The sequence below is a fragment of the Pteropus medius genome, unplaced genomic scaffold (genome assembly GCF_902729225.1).
Source record: "Pteropus medius unplaced genomic scaffold, Ma_sr-lr_union100, whole genome shotgun sequence".
NCBI lineage: Eukaryota > Metazoa > Chordata > Mammalia > Chiroptera > Pteropodidae > Pteropus > Pteropus medius.
In genome coordinates this window covers 10872404-10900241 of record NW_024354503.1, presented here as the reverse complement: position 1 = coordinate 10900241, position 27838 = coordinate 10872404, and the positions used below count along the sequence as shown (strand labels likewise).

Below are 27838 nucleotides of genomic sequence, written 5' to 3'. Positions count from 1 at the left end.
TCCCCAGTGAAGACTACACACTGAGAAAATATGGAGAAGAAAAGGCCAAATGTTCAAGATGCAGGAGGAACCGACATATAAGAAAAAAATAGTTGAATAAATATCTTCTAATATCCTATAAATAAATTTCAATCGGCTCGCATCCAAAGTTGGATTCAAAAAGAAAACATTGGAAAATGTAATATGTTCTGAATTACATAGGATACAAAATCTTCTTTTCTAGTTCATAAGTCTCTTAAGAGTAACAATTTTCAAAACAAACACAAAAAACAAACAAGAAAACAAAACATTAAAAACTATCAACAAATATATTTATTGTGGTGGCTGTCTCCTCTACTAGATACACCTTGTTAGAAAGTAGCATCCCTTTTAGTTCCAGGTGGACCATTAAGCAGATAATAAAATTCTTTTCCCCTTGTTGAGAAAGAAAACACATGACTTTGCAAACATGTTATATTCTCCTTGCTCTGGTTTTTGTTTTCTATGAAATCAGAATTTTCTTCTAATAAGTACAATTTTGGTTTTGGAAGTAAATTACAGGTACATGTTTACAGACTTATATAACCCAAGGGGTAGCAGAGACGGAACCACACAGTGCTGACATAGATTGGAGACCTGTTCCAGGTAATCACAACCCTTCACAGTTTTGTAAAGCACAAAAGTTATCTCCAATTCTATGGTTTCTTCCGTATTTTACCTTTCTCCCATACAGTATATTTAACCCTATATGCACTCTCATGCTTCTTGCAGAAAGACAGGATGAGGGCAAATAGAACCGATCTTAAAACAGTTGTTTCTGTGGTGATAATTCTTATGATTCCAAATGCCAGGCCCTAATAACTGAGCGCTCTCTAGATCTCCTGGACAAAGCAACACTGTCCTTTAAAAGATGTTTCTCTCCTCTGATCTCTTATTTGTTTTGAAGGGATATTGTATCTTTGAATTTGTAGAACTATCTTTTGCTTCTTAAAACAATAGCTTCAAAAAATATTTTTTATAGAGAAAAGATGTTGTTTCTCCAGATGTCATCATTATGTTGTTACATCTTATAGCCTATTGATAATTATGTACAAAATTTCTTGTCTCTTAAAAATGCACAGAAGCATGTAAGATAACCATTCAAAAGCATCCCTTCTTTGAACTTTGGGCTCTGTGTTGTTAACTAAGCTTGCATGAAGATATAGCAACTATTTGGAATGTTGTTTAGACTGAGCAGTAACTGACACGTTGTCCATTTGTGGTCCTAATGGCTAGAGCATCTGTCCTGGGCATCTGGTTGAGATAGCAGCATCATGAGTCTACGAAAATCTCATGGGACCCTCTAGTGTACAGTGCTGATGGATACCGATTTCTGTTTATCTTGGACCTTCCGCTTCTTTTGCTGCTGTTTGTTTTCTCGTTGTTCTGGGGTTTCTCTGCTGGGTTCCAGACCTTTGTTATCGGGTATTGCGTCCTTATTTTCTTCTTTATTAAGTTTTTTTCTTTTCCTCTCCCTTCCTTTTTTCCCTGAAATGAAAGGATGCACCTTTAAAAAATACATTAAATTATGTTCTATTTGGTTATTCTAAGTTTATAAAAATGAATTAAATTTTTCTTAGGTTGCATACCATATCCATAAATACCAAATATCTACCATTTGTCATTCACTCAAGTACTCTTTATTAAGTCCATACTATATTTCAAGCAATATAAATGTGAAACTCATACAAAATATAATGAAGCAACTTATATATAATCGTTCTGAATTCTATAGAGTTCTATTGTTATGTTTTGTAACTATTTCACATGATAATTATTTAAGGATATTTATTAGAAAGTTTTGAATAGATTTCTTGCCACATAAGAATTTATTAATGTGTATATGTTATCTGGCTCTTATTAAGGTACCATTTTGTATTCTAATTTTTCCAAGTAGCAGTTACATATTTGCCATTTGCAGATATGTCTGCTTACCATGTACTAGAAAAGAATCGATTTGCATAACACATTTACAAATAATGGTTCACGAGGAATAATATCAGGATAACTGTATGTACTTTATTTTAACACAAATATTTATATGTTGAAATTAATTTCCATTGCAATGTCTCTACATGCAGGTGTGGCAGTGGCTATCAATAACTCCATGGTAGAAGCTATTAGGGCAAGGACTTTATGTCTCTATTAATCAAATCAGTAGATAATTATTGCACATATACAGAATTCCATGGAGACATGGAATCCTGTATATGTGCAATAATTATCTACTGATAATTCGAAGCAGAGATTTTAATTTAGATTTGCACCATGAGGCTTTTTACAAAGTGTAACAACACAACATTAAGGATTTTTATGTGAGAAGGCATATTGCAAGGTAGATTGAAGGCAGGGGGAAGAACTGAATTTCATTCTGTTGGCACTGGAGAACTCTGAGAATTTTAGAGGAAGAGAATAATTGATCAAAGTGCACGAGCCCGGCACCAAATGGGATGGATAGTTTTTATTTATTTCTAAAAGTGAATTAACTGGATGTTTTATTGTTATGTCAACATTTTAGATATACTATCACCAGTGTAAAATAATTTCTAAAAGCATGGTTTCAGTAACATCCATTAATACAGATACCCCAATGAGTAATTACTGATTTAAATCAATATCATAATAAGTGAAAACTAGGAACCAACAATTCCTTGATGTGGAACAAATTCTGATAATTTGCATCCCCACCTACTAAACCATGTAAAAAATTGATATTAGTCTCTGTCTCTAAAAAGCCACTTTGGACAAAAGTATTTTGGAGAAATTATTTGCATGAGAGAACCAAAATATTTTCACATCCTGAAATAGGCTGCAAATATTGAATTCAGTGGTTTGGCTTTCCTTTTCTTGAGCTCTGGTTACAGAATCCCAGGGAGCAATATTATTAATAGTGCATACGTGTACTCAGCCAATACGGTCTCCTTGGATTAATGATATTTTGTCACAACTAGCTTTGTCTGAGACTGTGTTTACAAAACCTTCCAGTAACTTTATGAAAACCTGCTTTGTTGGACTCAACATAACACATCTCCAAATTCTGGACTCTAAAAGTACAGTTAACAAAAATGAGAATTCAGACCACTATAAAGCAAATATCAAATTGTTGTGGATATGTAGAGATGAACAAAAAAATATTAGAGCCTACTATTATGTCTAGGGCTAAACTAGTTGTGCACTGTTTCACCAGTGCCATTTTTCTTTCTACTTTAAAGAATATTGCTGGGTTAATAAGATTCCTACTGACGAAATCCATGTTTTGTTTTGCTTTGTCCCTCCCTGCCCTCAAATACTGGCTGTAATTACTATACAGTTGAAATGTTGACTTGTACCTGGTAACCAAGCAGAGAAAACTAGAATAAATTTACCTTCCTGAATATGCAGAATAATTTAATTTTCATAAAGGCACACAAACTGAAAGAGAGAAATGCCAGTTTTCATGGTATGTGCTTGATTTTCAGAAGGACATGACTGTAGATGTTAGATTACATAATATTTCCATTTTGAGGAGCATTTTGGAGATGTTCAAGTTCAACTCTAAAAAAAATTGTCAGTAAAAATCATTCCAAAGTTTCATTAAAAAAAAAACAAAAACAACAAAAAAAAACCTACTGACCCCAAACAAAATGTTATTTTTATGGAAATCATCCAAAAGTTCAGTGTTTGACATTGTTCTCTTGATGATGGTCCAACATCTTACAGCTGTGATTCCAACCATAATGTTTTGGACACTTAAGGAATATATTGTTTCTTTCTTGGTCACAGATTGATTTATATGTTTTTCAGCCATATGTGACAACATACTTAATTTACAGAGCATTTCTGCTTATTAGCAAACTGATATAATTGTTTTTTAAGACAGGCAGAAACATTTTGGGAAGTAGCTTGAAACTTAGCATTATAGTTTTATCCCAGGAATAGCTATTTAGTCTGGGCGGTGAGTGAAAGGGGACGCTCTAGCAAAGTAACAGGAAACTAACACATTGTACATTGTTGTTGCCTAACAGAGGGCTATTGCACAATAGAAAAAAAATGGGATTATTATTTTTTACAGGCCATGTGTTAGTGGTTGGAAATGCTAACTACTCTTTTGCATAAATAATATATTTTCCTCTTGTCCAAGAAATAAAATAGAAATGCAGGAGAATGGCTGTAGTCCATTAAAAATCACGTGTAACTTGGGAAATTTTGCAAGGTTTTCATTAAAAGGGACTTTTTTTTTTCCTATTCTGGTGACTTTTTCATTGATGTGGTCAATAGTTATTTTTATACTTTTTTGGATAATTTTGTAAACTAAGCATCCCAGTTATCATGACCTTACATATATGCCTCTGTGCTGTCATTCACTGATTATGTGTGTGTGTGCACACGTGCCCCAGATTTGGGCTGTAGAGCATTCTTATGATTAAAAGAATGTTCATCTTCCCTTAATGTTCCAGCTATGAATGTGGTGTTTGGATAGAGACCATTAAAGGGAAATTGTCATTAGCAATGAAGTATAATCTGAGCCCTTGTAGGGAAGCACTATGGTGTAATGTTTAAGAACACTGTCTTTAGAGTTAGAAAAACTTGGTGTTCAAATTCTAGGTCTGTCACTAACTAGCTGTGTGGCTTTTGGTAAATTGTCATTATCTCTCAGGATTAATTTTCCGATAGTTAAAATGTGGACAATCAATGCTACATGTTAAAATCTGTAAGAATACACAAATGCTCATAAAGCACTTAGCATAGTACCTGGTACACATTAATCATGGGAGAAATGAAAACAAGTGTTAATAACTCATTACATAAACATGAATTAAGTCTACTCCATGCCAAAAATTGTGCTAAAACCTGGGGATACAAGTGAGATATGGAGACAGACAGAATAATTACAGTCACAAGCTAATGTTAAAATAGAAGTATGCACAACATCCTACTGGGAGCATAGAAAGGAAAGCACTGGACTCTGGCAATGGAAACTGAAAAAGACTCCCCAGATGGGAAGATGTTTGACCTGAGCCTTACTGAAAGAGCAAGAGTTTGCCAGGCTGATGAGAGAAGAAAGATATGTGGGGCAGTGAATGATATATTAATGGCATGAAGGCATGCAAGGGCATGATGAATCTGGGGAACCGAAAGTGGATTTCTTTGGTTTGATCAGAGTCTATATATAGGATATTACCCAGAGAAGCTAGAATAATATACAGGGCTTGATTGCCATGTTAGGAGTTTGTCCTAAGGACCTTTGGTACTAAAAACTGGAGAAAGGCATATATCAGAATCTGAGAGCAAGGTAGAATTTGGATGTGTCTATGAGTAGTTTAGAAAAGACCAATAGATTATTTTGACATATAATATTATTTTCTATTTCATAAAAAATTCTGTAAGTAATAAGAATCCATAGAGGGAGTATAAGCAGTGACAGGTATTTATTCTTGAGCCTTAACTTTTCAGAGTAACTAGTATCTGTGCAGACCATATAGCCACATATTGTTTGATTTTGTTGCAAACCAGTGTCATGTAATTGAATGAGTAATTGGCATTTTTGAGATTCTGAAATTAGTTCCTATTAATACAAAAATAGATTCATTTATATAAATACCTCTTAGGGCTTTCTATAGACCAAGGAGATTTGCTCCTGTTTCTAAGCATAGATGATGTTGAAATGCATATTCTTAGGCCCCATCCCTGGAGATTGTGATTCATTAGTTCTTATGATGGGCCAAGGAACCTGTAGTTAATCATAAGTTCACCCCAATTTATTCTGATGTGCAACCACACTAAAGAACCATAGGTGTAGATCAATAGAAGATCCAATTTTCTTAATCATAAACTCTCAAAATTTATTTCATATCATATGGTTTCTCATAACTTCTTATATTTTTCCCCCAAGGGATATAATATATTTTTTGACTTCCTGTCTACTAATTTCAAGGCAATTTTTCTAATTAGGTATATTTGAAATAGACACCTAGACACAAAAGGAAAATTTGTTGCTCATTGTCTTTTTTAAACCTGCTCAACTAGAAATATTAACTAAAAAAGAATAAACATGTAAAAAAGAACAAAGAGAGAAGGAAATGATCCTGAATTATTTTTCCTAAATTATGTATTGCATATTTAAGTTCCAAGTGAAAATAAAAACTATAAAAAATGCTCAATTACCCTTTTAAATGTAATGTGCTTATAAAAAGTGCTTCTTTATAATCACAAATAGAATTTATTTATTGAGAATTACTCAAATTATGAATATCAGCTCACAATTTTCTGGATGTTTAGAAACATCTGTTCATAGGTCTTTATAAAAACAACGGCTTGGTGAATTTCTTTCAAGGCACCACTAAGGGGAGCCATTGAGCTTTAAGTAGCTCCTCTTCTAAAACAAACTAAGATACTCTTTCTCAAAAAGCTAAAAATGAATCTACAACTTGAACCAATTAAATAAATATTCTATTAAAAATTAAAAATTTTTTCTAGGTCTTTTCTCTATTGAGTGTGGAATAAAATTCAATAGGAAGGAAATCCATGGCTTTATACCTTCAAAAAAAGCACAGAAGATGTGAAATTGCAGTTAATCTGATAATTTTTTAATCTAGAGTTGGATGTGATATTTATGTATAGAGGATGAAAATTTCAATTTTTGTTCCTTTTAGTTAGGAAATCACTGGAGAAAATTTGCAAAGATGGGAAAATTGCTGCCGTATAATTTCTTCAGCAATTATAATTTACTGTGTAGATACATATGTAAAGGCCTTTGAACTGTGGGCTATGTAGAAACAGGACTGCCTGACCCAGCGGTGAATAAAATAACTGAAAGTCACCAAGGCCAAGTTTCTCTTTTTTCCCCATAAATTCCCAATAGTAACCTGTTGCAATAATCAAGGTGAAGATGACTTGGGTGATCTATTTTTCAAAATAGGAAGATGACTTGGATGATCTATTTTTAAAAATAGGAAGATTTAATGAACACTTAAATGCACTAGGCATACTTCTTAGTAAGAGAGCTGTGTCTACAATCTCAATAGTAACCCCCATTTAACAGATGAGGAAAATAAAGGCTCTTAACCATTACACTCTTCTGTCTCCACATTATGTCTCGATAGAACACCACGTGACATGGCACCCTTGTTTTATTTCACTTTTAAGCTACTGAGTTTAAAAAAAAAAAGGGCAAGGAAAGTGTCTAGGTGTGGACTACCAACTTATTGAACAAACGGGTTTTACGAAAATTAAGATTTAGAACTTAACTACTTAACCTCTTGAAATTTGAGTTTTCTGAGCAACTTGCTCATCAGAACAGCATTTTGTGTCAGCACCATTTCATTACTTCATTGTTTACTCTCTCTCTTTTTTTTGTCTATTTTTTTATTGCCACAAGTATATTTATTTTTCAGTATTTCTATTTTTCCCTCAATAATATATAGATAGAATATACTATATATATAATTTGAAAACTACTTTTTATAGTATATAATTTATCTCTAATTTAGAAATTTTATATTACTTTTAAACTATCATCATTACATTTTGAAATCCTAATAAAATTATCGGAGATTTTTATATTTTGTTATATTTAATACCAAAAAGGAGATAGAAAAATTGTATGAGTTTAAATCCCAAAGAGGTTTGAATGCAGTCCTATCATTTCATTTTATAACAAACACCATAATATTAAGAATCACATTTTTTAGAATCTATATTTAGAATCTATGTTTAATTGTAGAAATCTATAATCTACTCTAGCATAATAAACTGTTTTTGCAAAATCAAATATTTTTCTTATGAATTGATTATGTCAATAGGCCTTTACAGATTTTTTTCTTGCCTGTTGTTTAAATAATTTCATTACTCACTGAAGACTTAGGGTCTAAAATTTTAAATTTTGGCTCTATATCTTGACAGATGTTTCCACAGCCCTGTCACCCAAAGTAATTCCATTCCACCTCATTGCTTCTGTTATCCAGAACTCTAGCCTGGACTCCTTGCATTCAAAAGAGTTGTTAACTAGAGTCCAAAAGAAACTGTTAAAGATATTGACTATTTCATGCTAGAATGTCTTCTTGTTATAAATCATGTGCTAAGAGAATAGTTAAAGGAACAAAGAGAAAAAAATACCCCCCAATTTTTTACTATTTGCAATGTTTATAATTTATTCATTATAAAAGTAAACAATATCTTGTATTTTATTTTATACTATTTTTAAAACATACAGCTTTATAATTTATATTATATAACTATTTTAAGTTTAGTATTCTTAGTTACTTCAATTAAAAAAAAAAGCTGTCAACCCAGCTAAAATGTGCTATGAAAATTTTAAAAAGTTTTGTATTCTTTTATGTGGGTTTATTTCTCTCGAATCAACCTCTTTGGGTTAAAAGTTCATGTGAAATTAGTAATTTCAGTGTTTCCTTTTTTCTCTTTTTTTCAAAATCTCTTAATTTGACTTTGAAATTCTATCCACCACATTAGGCTAGATTACAAAACTCTCAGAAACTAAATTATACACATTAATTTACATGTTGAAAATTTCTGGATCTAAGCATGTTTGCATAATGTGTTTTGAACTAGATTTTGGGTCTTAGACAATTGTATCTATTGGATAAGTATGTTAAAACTGAATTTACTTGCTGTCAAAGGGTATGATGATAAATTTCACCCATTAAATCCAGTCAAATTTTGTTCATTACTTTTGCCAAAAAATGACTAGTTTGTAAAATGAATATTATTGCTCCAAAAAAATTGACTATATGTATTTTGATTGTTTTATACACTGTTTATGAACTTATAGTAGGGGGATTTATAACATAATCTTCAGCAATTTAGATAGTAGTATGGCTGACTCTCCTTTTTAAAAAAAAAACATTGACACCTGTCTAGTAGCACTGTCAAGTGTCATCCCCCAAATTTTCTGTTTAGAGCAGTCTTCTCAAAGTATTTATGACTATATCAAAAATGAATTGATGTGTTTATCTTTACAGAACATTTATACTCTACCTTGCTTCCTTCCTCATTGCCCACCTTGGACTCGAGCAGGCTGCTGCTATAGACCACCATCTCGCATCTCAAGGCAGAGAATATAGACGGGTCTATGAAATGCTTGCGTCAAATATTTCTTTCATATCATCCTTTAAAAAAATCTATTTTAGAAATTTAAATATTAAGAAAAAACAGTGAAATAGCCTCTGTAGACATTTCTATCATCCATATACTGCCTAACTTAAAGTATGTAAGTAGTATCATAGATAGGTTTTCCTATAAAATTATTTTGAAGAAGAATACACAATTGTATTCCAGACCATCTATTGAGTGATTTCTGTAAGAAGTCTGGAAAAAGTTATATCTTTAGTACTTCATTATAATTTTTTTAAAAATGTTTTTCACATTCTTTGTAATAAATTAGTCTGCCTAATTTTATGTCAATTTAAAATTTAAATGTAACAACTTTATTAATATTTCACTAATTAACAAAGAAGTTGAAAGTACTGTCTAAAGTATAGATTGCTTTGAAAATATTTGTTTTTTGGTGAACTTTAATTTTTTTTTTGCTCTAAACTGAGTTAACAATTATGCTACCCCAGCCAATAACACATATTAAAGTAACACAATAAAGAATGCTTAAATTTGATGACTTATCCAATTTATTTACCAAAGAAAAAAACAGAAACCTCACTTGTGTCAATATTTGATTCTGAAACTTAACAATTTTGTCTGATGTTTTTCTACCCTTACATTTTCCTCTCACAAGGGAGCACAGTGATAATGAGTTTTTGTGTAGAGCTTAGAATAATACTGGTGTGAATTTTCTCCATTTTTCTTTAGTTAGATGTGTAGGCTCACAGTTCAGTATTTCATACTTGAAATACATGTTCTGGAATCTGTTTATGGTAACTACCTACCAAATGCCCCCCTCACCCCCCTCTCTCTTTAAGAGAATCACTAAGCCAAGAGCACTGTCTTCATCCTTGATGAAATATAGCTTTCCAATTAACAGGAAAGTCCTTCATTTCAAAAGGCTGAACAGAATGCTACTTGAAAATTCATTCCAGCTGGTTAAATTGAAGAACTGAAAGAATTCCAAAGAAAGAATATCCTTTTGGCATTCGTCATTTGATTTTCATTTGGATAAATTTCCTTTTGCTCCAAGAACTTGTCTCAGAATTTTGTTCTTCTGAGACAGAAAAAGAAGTGTTGATAGCTATGTTTGACTGTGCTATACTTCTTCCCTTACTCAAATTGTCTGCTCCATTGAATTGACAGGAGAGGATGGCCTCGTACTTGCTGACAGACTTGCAATGATTGATTATACAAGAAATGTTGATATTCTTCTAGTCTCTTTCATCATTTTATACATTAGTTGTCTCTGCTGTCTAATTTTCATTCTACCATAGCCTAGTCTTTCTTTTCTTTGAAGCTTTTAACTGTTCTATGGGTGAAAAATATGTAACTCTAATCTGGAATTACATCGCAGGGGGAAAAACAAATAAATCTCTTACTTAGTGTGTGTTATCCCATGATATTTTTAGTAAAGATGTCACACACTTTTATGGCTACAATTTAATATTTTCAGCTATTTATTTATTACCTATATAAAGCTAATTTTTTAAATACTCCTTTAGTACATTCTCAAGTGTTTTTACTTTCCTTGAGTATTTTCTTTTTTCTTCCTTTTTTTGTGTGACAGTCTCTATCTCAAGCTATCGATTTCTTAACTAGTTTGGAAAACAGAAAATCTCATTTAGCCTATATTAAAACCTGTAATAAATATTAAAACATTAAAATCCGTAATAAATAAATTTTATTCACAATATAAATAAAGTCATAAGGGACATATTTCACCTCTGGAAGATAATGCAAACTTTAAAATGCTTCTACTCCAACTCTATTTGTTGGTGCAAATATCTGTTCTTAATTAGGAATACTTTCCACATGCATTTCCATTACCAGCAAGATAGCTCCTTGTAATTACTTCATCTATAGTGGTTACGTATACTTGAGTGGAATACAGCAAATTTAATTTCTTTAATTTTTTTTTGGCAGTTGAGAGTTCAATAATCTAGAAACATCAACCCTATAACTAAGTAAGTATAATTAATATTAGTAAGATTTTATCAATAAAATCTTCAATAATTCTGAAAAGAGATTTCATTTGACAGCTTCTCACTGTGCTCCCTTTGTCACTGTACTGATGCGTGTTAGCATGGAGGAGGAGAGTTGGGAGAGTAGACACATGTGCAACAAATGTGTGTGTATGTGTGTGTATGTACATATAAACATATATGCACATATTTATTTATAGGTCCCTTCCCTCCACAGATGGAAAAGTTCTATTTTCCTGGTGAATTTAAAAATATCAATTCAAAGACAGAGAGTTTGTTTTCCAATTTAATTTTCAATAAATCTGAAAAGAGATTCATTCTATCACAAGAGTCCTTCAGAAACTTGAACCCTTAAAATTAAGAGACTTTGATAAATTATATGCCTTTTAACTTTTTCTTATCAAACACATTTCCCATACATTAACACATGCAACTTCTCAGCTTTTGTTCTTTGCAAATGTTCAAAATGTTGTGGGGAAAATAGAATATGGTCTTCTAATAAGCACCTGATTAATGCAGAAGAAATCAAAGAATTACTTTCATTCTTTAGATACTCAACCTTTATCACGTGGACTTTTCCAACACTGACATTATCGTTAAAAGTTCAATAACCTTCCTCTTTCTTTGCTACTTAGTTCATTTCCTCTCATTGTTTTGATTGGATCCCTGAGTGTATCACAATATATTGAATTTCAATCTATATTTTAGGCCCTTTTGTAATTTGTCAGGTGATAATTGACTCTATTTCTATTTTTTTATAATAGGAAGAACGATGTAGTAATAACTTCAAATATAATAAAATTATCTTTATAGAAACTCAACCTTAATTTGGATTTCCTATAAAAATATTTAAAAAGAAAATATAATTTACAACACAGGTTATTTTTTGATGGGGTGAGGTGGATAATACTGGGGCTTTTAAGTGGGTTAATGATTCATTTGCATGCTTTTATGCACAGAGAACCTCAGAGGCATATGAGGCCCACATACCTGGTACACTAATAAACATCGCTATTGTTGTTTCAAATAATGTGGTAGCATGGCTTTTCTCTTTGGCAAGAGTTTGTACACAGTAGCTACTCAATAAAAATATTTTAAAAAATTAAATGAAAAGTTGAATAATGCTCTCTTTTCTTGATTTCATGCCTGTCATTCTATTTGAGGGAGAGTTGGGGAAGGATGGGCATGGAAAGAGATGTTTTGGGTGTATTCTCACATGTGCAAGCATGCTGTGATTACCCAGTATTTCAAACAACTTGTGTTAATGACTCCCATTTATTATAATGGAGTCCTCAGCCAATTAGTCACTTCTGTTCCAATATTAGCTTCAAGTGGTTACAGCCCACTCCAGAGAGCTACATCATGGTCTCGGGGAAATAATTTTGACTTGTCATGCTCCAAAAGATCATATTTGGGACCAAATCAATCATAAATAAATAGAGCGTCCCTAAGACTGCTTCAAGAAGAGAGCTTATAAAGTCCAGGATGCAAAAGAGAGGTTATAGATGATTCTACTTTTTTTCTCTCATTTTGAGAAGAAATTGAAATTCTAGAGAAGTTTTAGGAATTTGAAAGCTCTAAAGTTTCACTGAGGTTGAGAGTATGGACCAGAGTCCATTTTCCCAGCTCCAAACTGGGAAACAGTGGCCTAACACATTTCAGAGACTGGAGAATAAGAGGTGGTCAAGGAGAGGGACAGAAAGAGGAAATAGAGGAGGAGAGAAAGGGACTTTGGACAATTCTGAAAAGTCAAATGATGGCAAAATAACCTTTTCTTCCTTAAATTATCTCTATAGCGAGAGTAAATGATACATTATCTGGTGGAGTTGGGAATGTAGTCTTCTTTTAAAACAATGAAATATAACCCTGGCTCATCTTGGTCCAATCTTGGGGCTTTTGAAATGGCACCACATAGTCTCAGATTCCTGATTTCCTCTTTGGTTTTGAATGATGGTGGCTTTTGTTATAATTCAATGAATTTTGCTTTCAGTGGAATTCCATCAAAATAAAGGGCCATTGGGTAGTATGATGTAACTTCCAATTTAAGAGGGTATACCAAGGGCAGAGATGACACGTCCAATGCAATTGATGGGGAGAGAAAGGCTTAGAAAAGACTTAAGCAAATGAGCTGAAAATTAAAGAAATTGTGACAATTACTAAAAAAATAAACTCTGTCTTATTCAGTCTCCATGAAAACAAACATTTATTGACCTATTGAATACTTAAGAATCAAATAAGATAATCTTAGAAATAAAAATACCAAATAAAATAGAAAAAAAAGTTTTAATGGGGATAACTAGTTTTCAATAACCCATGTTTTGGTTTTTATTTTCTGAGCAAAGTGACCAAACTTCCTGTGAACCTGAAGACCATATTAAGGTAGAAAGGGGAATATGTGATCAATAATTATATATAAGCTCTTCTCTTACCTCCAGGGAACTTTTAGGAAAAGAAGTAGTGGTCAGGAGGTGATTAAAAATACTGGGGAGTAAAAATATTTAAGGAAATCAGACATATTTAAAGGTTAGCAAATTTGTCTCTGCTAGGTTGGAGGGGTAGAAAGAAAAACAGTTTTCTCCTCCATTACACCTTGGCCACCTTTAATCAAGTGCATTCTTGGGCCTTGCAAACTCTGTTGGTACTTTTTAGCTGTAGAAGACTTGAGAAGTTAAGCACAAAATGTCTCCTGGGCCTCCTTCCTTCAGTATGAACAGATCTGGTTGTGGGTATATGAATTTGCTCAAACAAAAAACGCTACCAGTGATTTTTCAAAACCAGCAAATATTTCAGAGATTGTTGAATGCTCTAATAGATGATTTCCACTGCCACTTAAACACATGGCAAACAGTTGTATTCTTTACGTATGTTAACATATTTAACATTTTTAAATTACACATGGACTATTAATTAACGTATTTTATAGTACTGGTTGTTAAATGTTTTGAAAATCAGTCTTTGCCTCTATACACCCTTCAAGATACATTTTAAAGGCTGCTTTCTCCATGAAGTCTTCCCTGACCATTCTCCAGCAGGTGAGGAGGGTTGCAGTAAAGTATAGCTTCTATGACCTTGGATTCTGAAGTTAGAAGGATCTGAGTCTGATTCTCTGTCAAATTTGGTTATTGTCTCTTCTTGAGGGTGGTTACTTAAACTCTCGAGACCTAATTTTTAAAAATATGTACTTAAAAAACACGTGTGACATTAAATTCAATGTCAAAAATCTGACATTGGGTATCAGAAAATGTCTATTTTAGATTTGGTTATATTACTTATCAGCAACGTGACCCTCAGTGAAGTCCTTTAAGTGCTTCCGTTGTCACATTTATAAATTCGAATGGAGGATTCTTATTATTCTCTTTTTGGGGTAGGTGTGAGGAATGAATGATATATAAGTACTTAGAAAATGCAAAGAAATATGGAATTGTGACCTCCAAAATGATGATGCTGATGATCCCTATGAAAATACAAAATAGCTGAGAAAATCATGTCACATTTGAAAACAAAACTGCCTTAATCTGACCAGGGTAAAACCTTAATTCCTTTAAGACTTTTGGTGAAAGTCCTTAATCCACTCAAGCTATGTTAATTCTTACATAGCTCTCAAATATGTTATTCCCTCTTCAGTATCATTTAATTCAAGTCTCAATCATCTCTACAATGTATTTTTGCACAAACCAGGCCATGGGTGTTTTTGATTCCAGTTGCTTTCCACCTTGTTGTTAGGTTATCTTATAGTACAGAGGGCTGATGTGTTGTTCCTTTTAGTCTCTTGTTTTTAAATCTCCCCAATGCCTGTACTCCTACAGTTTGGATTATATGGCTTAGAAGTCCCTCTAGAATCTGTTTCCAGTCTACTTTATAAAGCATTGTGTCTTTCCCTAATTTGCTTTTGCTTTTGCCACACTATATGTCTAACTATTATTTGATCACATCATGCTCTTTCTTGCTCTGTGCCTTAGATACTTCTCCTCAATGGAAAGGTTCTTTAGCTAGAAAAATCCTACTCAGCCTACAAGAGCCAATAACAGTTTACCTTCTCTGTTTTCAGAGCATCATACTCATCCATCTACTTTGCCCTTAAAATTATAAACTCTCAAATGAATCTCATACATATTTGTATATCTTCCTTGTCATTTTCACTTTCAACATTTAGTAGAGTTCCTAGCATATAGTAATTAGTCAATACACAAAGTCGAATTAAAAGACAAAAAGACAGAATTGAACAACAGAATCATGCAAAGCAAGACAAGTAGTGATACCACAAGGCTTAAACAACAAACAGTTTAATGACAATTTTTTTTTACACATTAAAAACAAATTTGCTAGTTGGACATCAATTTATTTTATTAGACTTACTAGTCCTCTGTCACAGTTATATTGTTTTGTTCATTTCTTCATGCTGTTCCTAGTATAGGAATCTTTGCTTTTGATGATGATGTGACCCAGTAAATAAAATTGCTCTATATGAGGCATGGTGTCATTACATCACCCCAGCTGGGAGCAGTGAGCATACAAGGCTTACTCACAGTATCATCATATCCAGCTTCCAACTTCAGTTTATCCTCTGATTAATATGCACAACACATGCATGCAAGCATTAAGGATGATAGATTCAGTCATCTTTTTCTACAGTTTGTTTATGAGAAAAATCAATTTTCCTTTTTAAATCAGTAGAAGATAGTTAATAGAGAAACACAGAAAGAGTAATGAAAGAACTGGGCAGACTTAGCTGAATCTGTCAACAATTTCTCATAGAGAAAATTATCACAGTGAGTGTCTACTTCATAAAAATGATTAATTCCAGTTCATGTTTGTCCTTGGCTTGACCATTTACCTAGGGTCCATTAAGAGAGTATTATGTATAGTGAAGGCCCTTCAGATTTTAAGAAGCATGACCTGATTTTCTGGAACAGCTCTGTGGTAGAAAGAATAATAGCCTCCTCAAAATGACAATGTCCTAATCCTAAAACCTGAGAATATGTTACTTTACGTGGCAAAAGGGAATTAAGATTGCAGATAGAAGTAAAGTCACTGATCGGCTGACTTTGAGATAGAGAGGTTATCTGAGATTATCCAGGCAGGCCCCGTATAATTACATGGTTCCTTAAAAGTGGAGGAAGAGGCAGAAGAGGGAGTCAGAGAGATGTTGTATGAAATGAATTCAACCTGCTATTTGTGGCTCTGAAGACAGGAGGGGCCATGAACAAAGGAATGTTGGAAGACTCAACAATCTGGAAAAGGCAAGTAACTGGATTCTCCCCTAGAGCCTCCAGAAAGAAATACAACCCTGTGGACACTCTGATTATTTTAGCCTGATTAGGCCTGTGTTGGACTTCTGACTTATAGAACTATAAAATGATAAACTTGTTTTAAGATACTAAATTTTTGGTAATTTATGGCAGCTCTAGAAAACTAATACAAGTCCAAATTTTGTAGTGGTTTTCTTATATTTCAGTTCATAAACATATGACAAAAACAGTTTTGAAATCTACCTACTGTTCGGATGCTCTAGGTAACCTGAATGGATCGTCCTGGTTAAGAACAGCAGCTAACTTATCTACACAGACTGTTAAAACATAAGCACTTTAATTCCCTTTCTGAAAACTTTATTTCAAGAAATTCAGAGAAATTGAATTTATTGCTGACCCACTGCAAATTAATAGATAAAAGGCAGCCAAATATCCAAAAGAACCACATCTTATTTTTTTAAGTTAATACATCTAACATTTATCCAATTGAGAACCAAAAATTTGCTTTTCCTAAAAATTCGCTTTTCCTTAATTATTAGCCAAATTTTGAAACGAGGTAGATCTTCGCCATCTTAGTTTTAGATATATGGTAGATACAACTTTCAGTGTCAATTTGTGAACAAGAATTCCTATTAAGCAGAAATTCATCTGGACTATATCATCTGCAAGACTAGCTTTGAAGAAATGGAAGAATGTGAAAACAGGGAGATTCTTTAAGAATGAAACCATGCCTTCCTCCATGTGCCCACACCAATGTGCTCACAGAACTTTGGGGAATTTATTCCCATGTTTTCTCTACTCTCGGTGTTCATTGCTTCAGTTCTTACTATTAGAACCTCCTGAGGTCAGAAAGTTTTGCCCTTTTTGGAGACTTTTTTCAGCTGGTGAAGGCTTCTGAGTTAACCAGAAATCAAAATGGGATGCTGCATTATGTCAGAACTGCATGTTTAGTCTGCTTTCTTAGAAATAATCACGAAAAGTTATATGTGAAAAGACACAGATGCTCCTTTCTCAGAAATAGTTTCATACTTTTGAAGTATAATATAAAAAAAGTAGTTGAAACCTAGAACAATACGTATTTTGTATATCTACATTTTTATTGATTCTATTTATAAAAGTTCACAAAATATAAACATCCCTTGGAAAATGGATGATTATATATATAAGATTATATAGATATATAAGATGTATAATTATATATAATATTGTTAATATATATAGTATATAATATAAGGCAATAAATGTTTATCATGTTGTACTGACTTTTAACCCAGCATGTGTTTCTTTGAAAATTCATATGAAATTGATATTATACTGTTATTCTGATTTATAACTGAGCATATTTGTAGCATATTTATTTATTTATAAGATTTCTGATTATTTTAGGAAAATCTTTGAAGAAGTACCTAAAATTAAGTTGCCCAAAATTCAATCATTTTACTTTTTTTATTTTTAGAATTATGCGAAAAAATAGAGCTCAAGTTAAAGCTGCTTTAAGAAATATATTCTGATATAAATTTTAAATTAAGAAGCATATGTGTATATCTGAGAGAATCTCGAGGAGTTGTCTGTGACACTTATAGTTGTTGTCCAGACCAAATTATACAAAATGCTTCTGCTTGTTGACTACAGTATCATCTGTTTAAAAATCTATACAGTAAAATTAATTAGTTAACATTTGGTATTTGGATTCAAGGTGACTATAAAGACTTTCATAGGATGTGCAGCCCTAGAAGAGCAGCTAAGTAAATATTAATTAATATTTAATGAATACCAGTTTCATTTCACACTTCATTTCTATTTCAGAAATGAGTCAAAGAAAGACTATATCCCAGAGATTATGAGACTAATACTAGTGTAATAAAATTTATTTCACCATTATATTTTGGGGGGAAGAAAGGAACAACAAAACCCCAAAAACAAAAACCAAATTTTTAGACCACTATTTGGCTTTCTCTGACTCCCTTCCCTGGACAGCACTTACAATTGACTTTTGAGGAAAAACAAACACATTTGTAAAAATGTTTGGCTTCTGTGAGTCCTTTCTCACTTGTCTTCATCTCTTTTATTAAAGTTATAAAAAGAAGGACAGTAAATGCAAATCTTTTCAGTTTATATTTTTTAAATCTTTTCAGTTCTGATTTCGTCACTTTAGTTTTTCTCTCAGCTCTGATTATTTGTTCCTACAGCTTATGATGTACTAAGTTCATACCTTATCCATAATTCGAATAGAATATAGAGTTAAATTCTAATGACCAGCACTTCATATTGGCATGCGATATCTGGTGCCAACCACAAATCGATTTTAGATTACATTTGCATTCACGTCCTTTTTCTGACAGGGCACAACCCTCTTCTATCTTAGGGGCAAACATGCACCACCTGCCTGCTCTATGACCAGCTGGGTTTGAGGCAGAACCTCATAGTTGACAGCTACCAGATGAATGTGCCTCTTCTGTACAACTGAGATACAGAATTGTCATTGGTGAGCATTTGGTATACTGTGGTAGCTTGAAAAGCTGGGAATTCACATTTGTGATATTTAAGCAGATTTTAGTTCCACTGGCTTAATCCCAAGAATTGAGTAACATGTTATAGTTTTTAATGATTTGTTGGTTATTTGTTATTCTTTTAAATTCCCAAAGAATGAGGAAAATATCCAGTAGGAACACTGACGTGAGCAATAGACTTCACAGTCACTTTCATAAGCCATCAGCCGTGGCACTTCTCATTAAAAGCCCCAAAGGCAGGCCAATCTTGCGTCACAATTCTCCCCAGTTAGAAAAAGGCTTTACTATTAAGGAAGGACCAAGTTCAAAGAAGTCTTGGCTTAAAATGTAAGGTTTGAGAATCTTAGTACAGTGGAGCAGGGGGAAACAAGTAGTGTTTTTGGAAATAAAAATGTGCTTCTATAAGGAGTCACAGGGATTATCAAGAGTACAATAATTTAGCTATAATGAATTTATTTTTTTTCAACGGGTATCACCTGAGCTAAGTGAAGATGAGCTTTGATTTTATTTGCAATTAAATACATAGATTTCTTTTCTTCTTTAAAGTACATCTTGAGTTTTTTCATTGTGCAAATTTTAGATTATTATAAAATCACCTAAAATTACTTTCTGGTGACTTCTAAGTTAAAGTACCTTTTTCCCCCTAACAACATTAAAACACATTGTGCTCTTTTAAAAGCGTATTCTTTTCTTCTGTTTGACCATAGCAATAATAGTCATGAAAAATAGCTGATCAAACAAATGGGATTTTAGGACTCAAAGAAGCAGATAGTAAGGAGTGAGTATTTTAGTTCTATTCACAAAAAAGGAAATAAGTTCCCTGACTTTGGAGCTCCAACTTCTTTTGTTACAGGCTTGTACTTCAGCTTCCTTTTCTGCTTAGTCATTGCTTTAACTCCCACTCTCAAATTAATTGCATGACCCTTGGAGATGAATGATCTTCCACTTAATCTTAGCCAATACAATCTGGACAACCTCAGGGTTGGTGAGGCTCCTCTTGGGTGGTTTTCATTTGTTTTAAGAACATTAAAGCATCTCATAAATCTATATTTATTATATTGGTGAGTAATCTACTATAATTAAATATGAAATGCTGAAGACAATGTTAAGGTAACATTGGGGTCACAAATCTCTTTTTATGGTGGTTACATGGCTACAAAAATACTCTGGAATTTGCTTTTGTCTTTATGTTTGCATCTGCTTAACATTACAAAGCATCCAACAGCATATCATTTTCAGATGGGCACTTTATAAGTGTTTTAAAATAATAGTGATGTTTTTGATGATAAATACATAATTCTTATAATAAAACAATTTAAAATGAATCTTAGAATATGGCTAAAAATACACTTATTCAATATAATATGTCCTCGCTCACCAGTATTAATTTGGTGAATCAGTCTTATATAGTCTTTAATAATATCCAGGTTTGGTAGTAGATCTCTTCTTACTAGTTTTTAGAATGAGTCTAGTATAGAGATGCAGAAATCAGGCTGAGTAATTAATGAAAAAATCAGCTGTGGATCCATGAATTAGGAATCTGTGATTCAGAAAGCGATATAAGTGTGCTAAATTGACTTTAGCAATATTATCAGGGCGAAGGAAGATTTGTTAAGTACCTTAATATTGAAACAAACAGTTGTTTTCAGAGGTATTTAAATTATCAAAAAGTATGAAGTTTTCTTATGAAAAAAGAAATTCAATGTTAACAGGCAATATATTACATGATAACTGAAGCAATCTCCTATGACCAATATCCACTTGGCAGCACTAAATTAACCATATGCAACTGAAGAAAGTAACACAACTGCATGCCTTTCAAGTATATTCTGTAATTCACACTAGCAAAGCTCTGCCTTCTTTAGATTTTCTGAATTTTTAATATTCAGCAGGATGCATTCCCCACCTCCACCCCAACAAAAACTAAATACTGTGCTTTGGGACTTTATCTTCATAGAAGAACTCTATTTTCTAAGTTAAAAACACAAACAAAAAATAAAGAAGAGATGCTAAGGGTCAAATATAGGGATGAAACTACAAATCAATAAATCTATCCTGGAAAAATGTATTGTAAGAGGGGACAAATGAATTATAGAATATAAAGAGAATGGTGAGGTGAGCACTGACTATTTTCAGTAAACTGTGGAAATCCCTTCTTTTTATATGAAAATGTTCTATAAAATCTATTCACTAGAAAGTTTTAAAACTGAATAAATTTTCATGCATTTGTGCCTAAAGTCAGGTATGCAAATGAAAAAAGTCTAAAATTCTCTCTCATACGATTCTATGGCTAGTTTAAAGAGTTAAGATAAAGCTGCCCAAGGGTAGAAAGCTTCTCCATAAATCCAAATAATACGTCTCAGAAAACAGGCTTAGGAAAATTTTACTGAGTACTTCAAATGAAAATCTATTATATAACCGAGAATGAATACAGATAGGTCATAAAATAGGTTTTGTTTTAAAAAATGTGTTGGTGACTCTGTTTCTAGTTCTCTGACTCCATATGTATTATTTTTAATTACCATGTAGCACACATACACTTAATTTTTGAGTAAAATATAGTAAGTCTAGTTGCATTCTAATGACCCTGAAGAATATGGTGGCAGTGAGATCAACCTGAAAAGCCATGGTCCTCAAAAAAAGCCATTTTCCTAAGACAACGGCAGCAAAACAAATCCAGCAAGATGTATTTAGTTTCATAATATGTCTATTCCCCTGATTCCTTAATGTTCCATGTTTCTTTTACTCTCTTCACACCTCTTGGACTTTTCCTAATGGGAGGGAGCATATCCACTATTCCAAAACGAGGCTAAATGAAGTGTTTGTAAAAATACACAGGCAATGCCAAAATGACAACCACCAATTTGTTATTTCCATTAGAACATCTTTGAATTTGAAAAAAAAAAAATTAATTACGTTTCAAGTGCTTTAGAAGGCTTAATAGACTGCTAGTAGGTTTTACCACATCTTAATTCTAAAAATCTGTATATAACTTAAAGAAAACATATCCATGTGTTTCTGACTAACTTGCCATTAAGTTTATTTTGTGAGCTCAATTTCATGTCTAAAAAAATATTTAAAAGGCTCTTTAAGTTTTTAAGCCTTTGCTAAGAGCAAGGTATTACAAACATACATGCCATTAGAAATGGCTGGTCTTTGACAGACCAAACTAACAGCTGTAAATAGATATCTAATAATACTACTACAGGAAATAAACGCTCCCATCTTTTTGCAGACAAATAGATTACTACCCTCTGTTTGCCAACTTGGATGAACATGTCATACATTTATAATGATAGAATAAAACTCACATTCTGTTAACAGTTTTCTTTGTTTCTAAGGTTAAGCTACTATATTCTAGGAGAAATTCTTCATCATTGCCTTAGCTTTAAACTCACGTGCTTTCAGCAGATGTCTCCAGCAACTGAGAGCAGCATGCGATTTTTCCATATAGTCGTGAGTTCCCAAAGAACAAACCAAAAGTCATGCTGCATCTGCTTTATTCGCACATGCACATTGTGTTCTCTCTTGGAACTCTATCCACTTCAGGCTTGGAAGCCTCCTGGGAATGGAAATTTGCTCCATGTCTGGCGTATTCACTGATTCACATGACACTTGGGAGACCATATATACAGTACTTCATAAATTGAGTTCAAAATTTGAACCTTTGAAATACATTTTTTAGTGAATTTCGTTTTATGTCTTCAATGTTATTTTATAGTAGTTGGATGGGGTATTGATTTTCATGACCTTTTAAAAAGCCAAACAAGGATCTTTATTAGGATCCATATTTAAACATAACCTCGCAAAAATTGCATAAAGCACTTAAAGCCTGAAGTCCACTAACTCTATTGACTGACTGTTTTTGTTTAGACAGAATGATGCTGCTAACATAACCCTTTACTGCATTTGAATATGATGTGGGAAATTTGTGAAAACCATTTGGCTTTAAAACATCCCTGTGATTTGAGGCGAAAGGGAATCACTGGCCAATTTGCACATAAGTTCAAGTCTGTTCTTTGAATAATAGAATGATTATAAAACAGAAAGAAAGACTTAGCAGTTTTGGTGGTAGAAATGGAACACTCTCAATTTTATCAGCAACAACAATAATAAGAAATAGTGGTTAACGCCAACCACACATGTGGTGCGTATAAGTAGAAAATGTCAGACAAAGGAATAAACGATCATCTTGAACATGTGGCAAAAGCGTTGAAAGACATAGGAAGAAAGTTGGATTAACACACAAAAGATCCAGGTTCTAGTCCTGATTCACTTGTTTACTAGTTCACCACACTCCTAAGGTAGTTATAAATGGTTTTCGGCCTTAGTTATTTGGTCTCACTAGACCTGAATAGAGTCAGGTCTGGATTTGAGTCCAGTGTCTATCACTGTGATTTTAAGTTAATTATACTCAATGCCTCAATTTTCTTATTTTTAAAATGGAGTTGATAATAACAATGAATGGATGCCCAAAATATTTAAAGGGCTACATGAGACAAATATGCAAATTACCAAACTTTAGACAAATTATATAATTAAATCACAGCCCAATCAGAAAGAATCTGTCAATGGATACGGTTATTTGATTTAAATAAGTATGTACAACTCAAGGAAATTATTTTTCTGTCTTTTGGCTTTTTGTAAAATGATTTGAGGTCCACTATAATTCCCTTGAAAAACCATTTTTACTCCTTCAATAACTAGAAGTCTCATTTCTATTTTAATCTTCTTATCAGGTTCCCAGAATAATATAACAAGGTAACTAAATACTGTGTCCTAACTCCTTAGTGTCCAGAGGTGAATAAATTCCCTTCCAGTTGTTATATTATTTAGTGGGAACCTGTAGAATATTAGGATTTAAATCAATTCAGAATTTGAATATTATTTTTTAAAAAGTTTATGATTTTAAAAGTTATACATGTTAAACAATTTGGTTTTAGACTGTAAGATCAATAGTTAATAGCATATTATTGAGAGCAATGTAGGCTTGTAAAACAGGCAATTTAGTTTAAAGGGATAGAGTTTCATGGAAAATCAATGTTTAATATGATGGATTAAAAATACTTTTATGTTTCCTATGAAACTAGGTGTTTGCAGTTAGAGGATTCTGGGTCACATGTTGTAGTTTTATTCTTTTCATTATTCCAAATGCATATATTCAAGTTCTTTGGGTCTTAAACTAACTTATTTTTAAATTTTAGTATTGTGCACATAGTTTTACTTAAGCAATAAACATCTGTCATCTGCCATTTATTAATATTAATTATAAATGGTCAGTGGCTCATAGCATCCAAGTATAGCAGCTGAGATTTTTCTAAATCTGACCTCCTCAGAGTTTATATAAAAAATGTTCAGAGTAGTTTTCCTAAGTTCTGTGCCAATTTAAGGCTGGTTTGCAACCTAGTGTTTTAGATTATGCATTTAGCAATCAAAAAAGTACATATAAATGACAGAAATCTTGATAAAAGCATAGTGCCAGGGGATTATATGGGACAAATAACAAGAAAAGATATTGTTCAGAATGATATCTATATCATATATTAAACATTGCTACAAGTTAAAGGTTATGTGTACAGTGCATAGGAATGTTACAAAATTTCATGTCTCTTTTCTATAGTGTTGCTGTTTCAGATGACAAATGTGGAAGCAACATTTTCATAAATAAATCAATATCAATTTGAGGAGAAAACCAAGAAACAGACAAATACAAACCTCAGTATGTTAGTGTATCTTGAGAGAGGTAGTGTTCACAGCTCCTTATTTCTTGTCGCCCTAAACAAACATCCTACAGCTACAGCATAATATATACTACAACATCTGACATAACCTCTGTATGATGCCTTAGGGGACACACTGATATGTTCTTCTTTTCTGAGATTCAAGAAATTTTGATAAGAAACAATATTGTGCTTTACTACAGTTAAGAGTCCACAGGAATATCAAGTTCAGGTTTTAACATAAAACATAAAAGAGATTGGAAATCTTCTTTAATGGTTTCATACTCTAGTGCAGGACTATTAGTTGGCCCTTGCTTCAATAATGCATTTCCGTATTTTTTAAATTATTTTAAATTGTGGTAAAATGTTCATAACATAAAACTTTCCATTTTAATCATGTTTAAGTGCACAGATCAGTGGAATTAAGTATATTCACAATGTTGCATAACTATCACTATCTTCTATCTCCAGAAAACTTTTCATCTTCCAAAACTAAAACTCTATACCTATTAAATAACAATTCCCCATTTCCACCTACACCCAGCCCCTGGCAACTACCATTCTACTTTCTGTCTCTATAAATTTGATTACTCTAGGTATCTCATATAAATAGAATCATATAGTATTTGTTTTTTTTGTGACTGCTATCTGTAGATAGCCCAGCAATGTATTACCAGGAGCAAAGCAAGACTCAGTAAAATGCCCATTAAAAAGATTGCTCTTCTCCCTGTAAGAAACCTCTTGCCTGCCTCTTCACTACCATGTGTGTGTACTCCTTCCTAGACCATCTTTTCAGGTAGAACTTTCTTAGCCTAATGCTCAAATCTGCTGTCCACAATACTTGGCCCTAAGCCACCCAAGTGTTGAAAATAAATTTACTAAGAAAATTCTATTTTATTGAAGGGAGACTGTCTCTTTTCCATTGTAGCATCTAAGCATAGCTCAAGTAGGCGGCTCCCTTTCCTGTTTAAAAATAGAGCTGATAAGAAATGATTAAAAAAAAAAACAGGTATAAAGTTAGTACGGTAATACATTATTAATTATCTGTATGGCTCCACAAATTGGATTAGTAATATCAACACAGTTGTTAATGGAAAGCAGTAAAACAATACTACAGAAAATTTGCGGAAATTGCAATGCACCAGGACTGGGACAAGGTCACTTGGCTAAAGTAATTTAATCTCTTCAGGTGTTGGTGTCATTTATTGTCAAAAAAGGATGGTGAACTATGCATCTTTAAGATTCCTTTGACTCTCTCATTTTTGATGTTTCATATGTTGCTCTTACTATACAAGAGACATAAAATTAGTAATAATACACATCTCCTTTTAATTACATTAGTAGAGGAACAAGTGAGTTTATGAGGGATCAAAGGCAAGAAAGCTTATGTATATATATGGATCACCACGGGTACACACAAATACATTTACACTAGTGTACCTAGCACTGTCTAGCACGCAATTATTAATAAAGGTTTGTTGAATGAACACCTACACATATAAGATTATAGTATTTAACAAGCTTTAAAAATAATCAGCAAACCCAAAGGAAAAGTTGTGATTATTTGAAAGATAGGAAAACTTACTATAAGTATAGTCAAATAAATAGCAGAGTACAAAAAATATTTGCTATACACATTAGGTTAATAAATTTGCTATACAAAAGGTTAATAAACTTACTATACAAAGAGTTCTTATACTGATTCAGAAAATTACTTAATAGGAAAACAAGCAAAACATATAAATGAGTATCCTGTAAAAATCCAAATAATGAATAAAACATGATTCGTCTTACCGATACTCAGAAAACTGCCAATAATAAACTAATACCATTGTTAACACATCAGATTAGCAAGAATTAAAAAAAACTGATAACATCCAGTTCTGGCAAGTATATAAGAAAACAGGCATTTGTGATACACTGCAAATATTAACTGTTAAAAACTTTTTGAAAACCAATCTGGCAGAATACCTTAATATTTAAAATATGAACATACTTTGATCCATCCACCCAATGTTTGGGTGTTTTATATTAGATCTCATAATTATTGAATGCTTACCATGTGCCAGACAAAAGTCTTAAGAGTTTTATATAAACTCATTAACCACCCCCACACACTACATAATGTCTTACTATAACTGTGAGGTAGTTACTGTTATTCCCCTTTTACAGATGAGGTAAGTAGGGTATACAAAGGCTAATACTATATTTAGAAAGTGAGTGTATCAGTTCATTAACGTTATAAAGATTATTATAGTAGTAAGACCAAAATCCAGGAAATGATGTTACTATACACGTATACCATTAGGGTATATTGTATATATACTACTATGGTATCTATACATATCATAACATGTAACTGTTATTGATATTTAAAAACAATGCTTTTGTGAAAACTAAACAACAAAACAAATAAACGATTAATCCAGAGTTGAATCAAGATGGTTCTGCCTTTTACAGTATTTCAGTATGTTTTCACCTTACTAAGCTGACACTGCAGGTATTAAACATTATATTTTAAAAATTGCGAACACAAAAAGAAACAACAATTCTAGGAGTAGATAATTCTTTGAAAATCAAAGGCATGGGAGGAAAGGATAAGGCAAGAGACGTTCACTAAGGGTATAAACACAGTAGGAAGCCAAAGGGCTGAGGACGAGAAATTAAACAGAAAAACTCCCTTTCCGTACACATTTCAGAAAAAAATTTGACAGACTGACTATGTGTGAATCCACCTTAGGTATGCCCGTGGAATACTTTAGTAAACTGTGTCTTAGCTATTGAAACAAACCAAATTTGAAATAACCAAATTCTTTTATGATTTTGGTGTTGCATGGAAAGCAGAAATACATCATATCAGATGTTTACAGTGTGTATTTATTATTCTGAGGGATATTTCACTATCATATGTCCATATTCCATAAAAAATTATTAGCCATATAATTAACATTCTACTAATTACATTATGGAAAACCAGGTTATTATTTCTGTCAATTAGGGTAATAAGGTTGCAATTAGATATTAACCGCTGATCCTAAATATGCATATATTTTCTATGTCTATCTTATTTTTGGAATTCGCAATTATTTACATTTCCCAAGTGTGAATTTAATGTGTTGATATTTCCTTGCCTAAACTGTGATATTTTTCAAAATATCAGTGAAAAATAAGTGACATTGTGCTTCTAGACATTAGATTTTATATAAAGTAAAAGTAAAAAAATGGACATGTTTGCATTGAGATATAAAACGTAACTGAACTCTGTT

At 32.5% G+C, this 27838-nt stretch overlaps 1 protein-coding gene across 1 annotated transcript in view; it reads right to left on the bottom strand.

The window, feature by feature from the left end:
* Nucleotides 1–289: 289 nt before the first annotated feature.
* RSPO3 (R-spondin 3) overlaps nucleotides 290–27838 on the bottom strand; it is a 75291-nt gene continuing 47742 nt past the window's right edge. Inside the window, exon 5 of the mRNA XM_039854342.1 lies at nucleotides 290–1506. Coding sequence (XP_039710276.1) covers nucleotides 1322–1506 — 185 coding nt within the window. The 3' untranslated portion in view covers nucleotides 290–1321. The remainder of the gene's footprint in view (nucleotides 1507–27838) is intronic.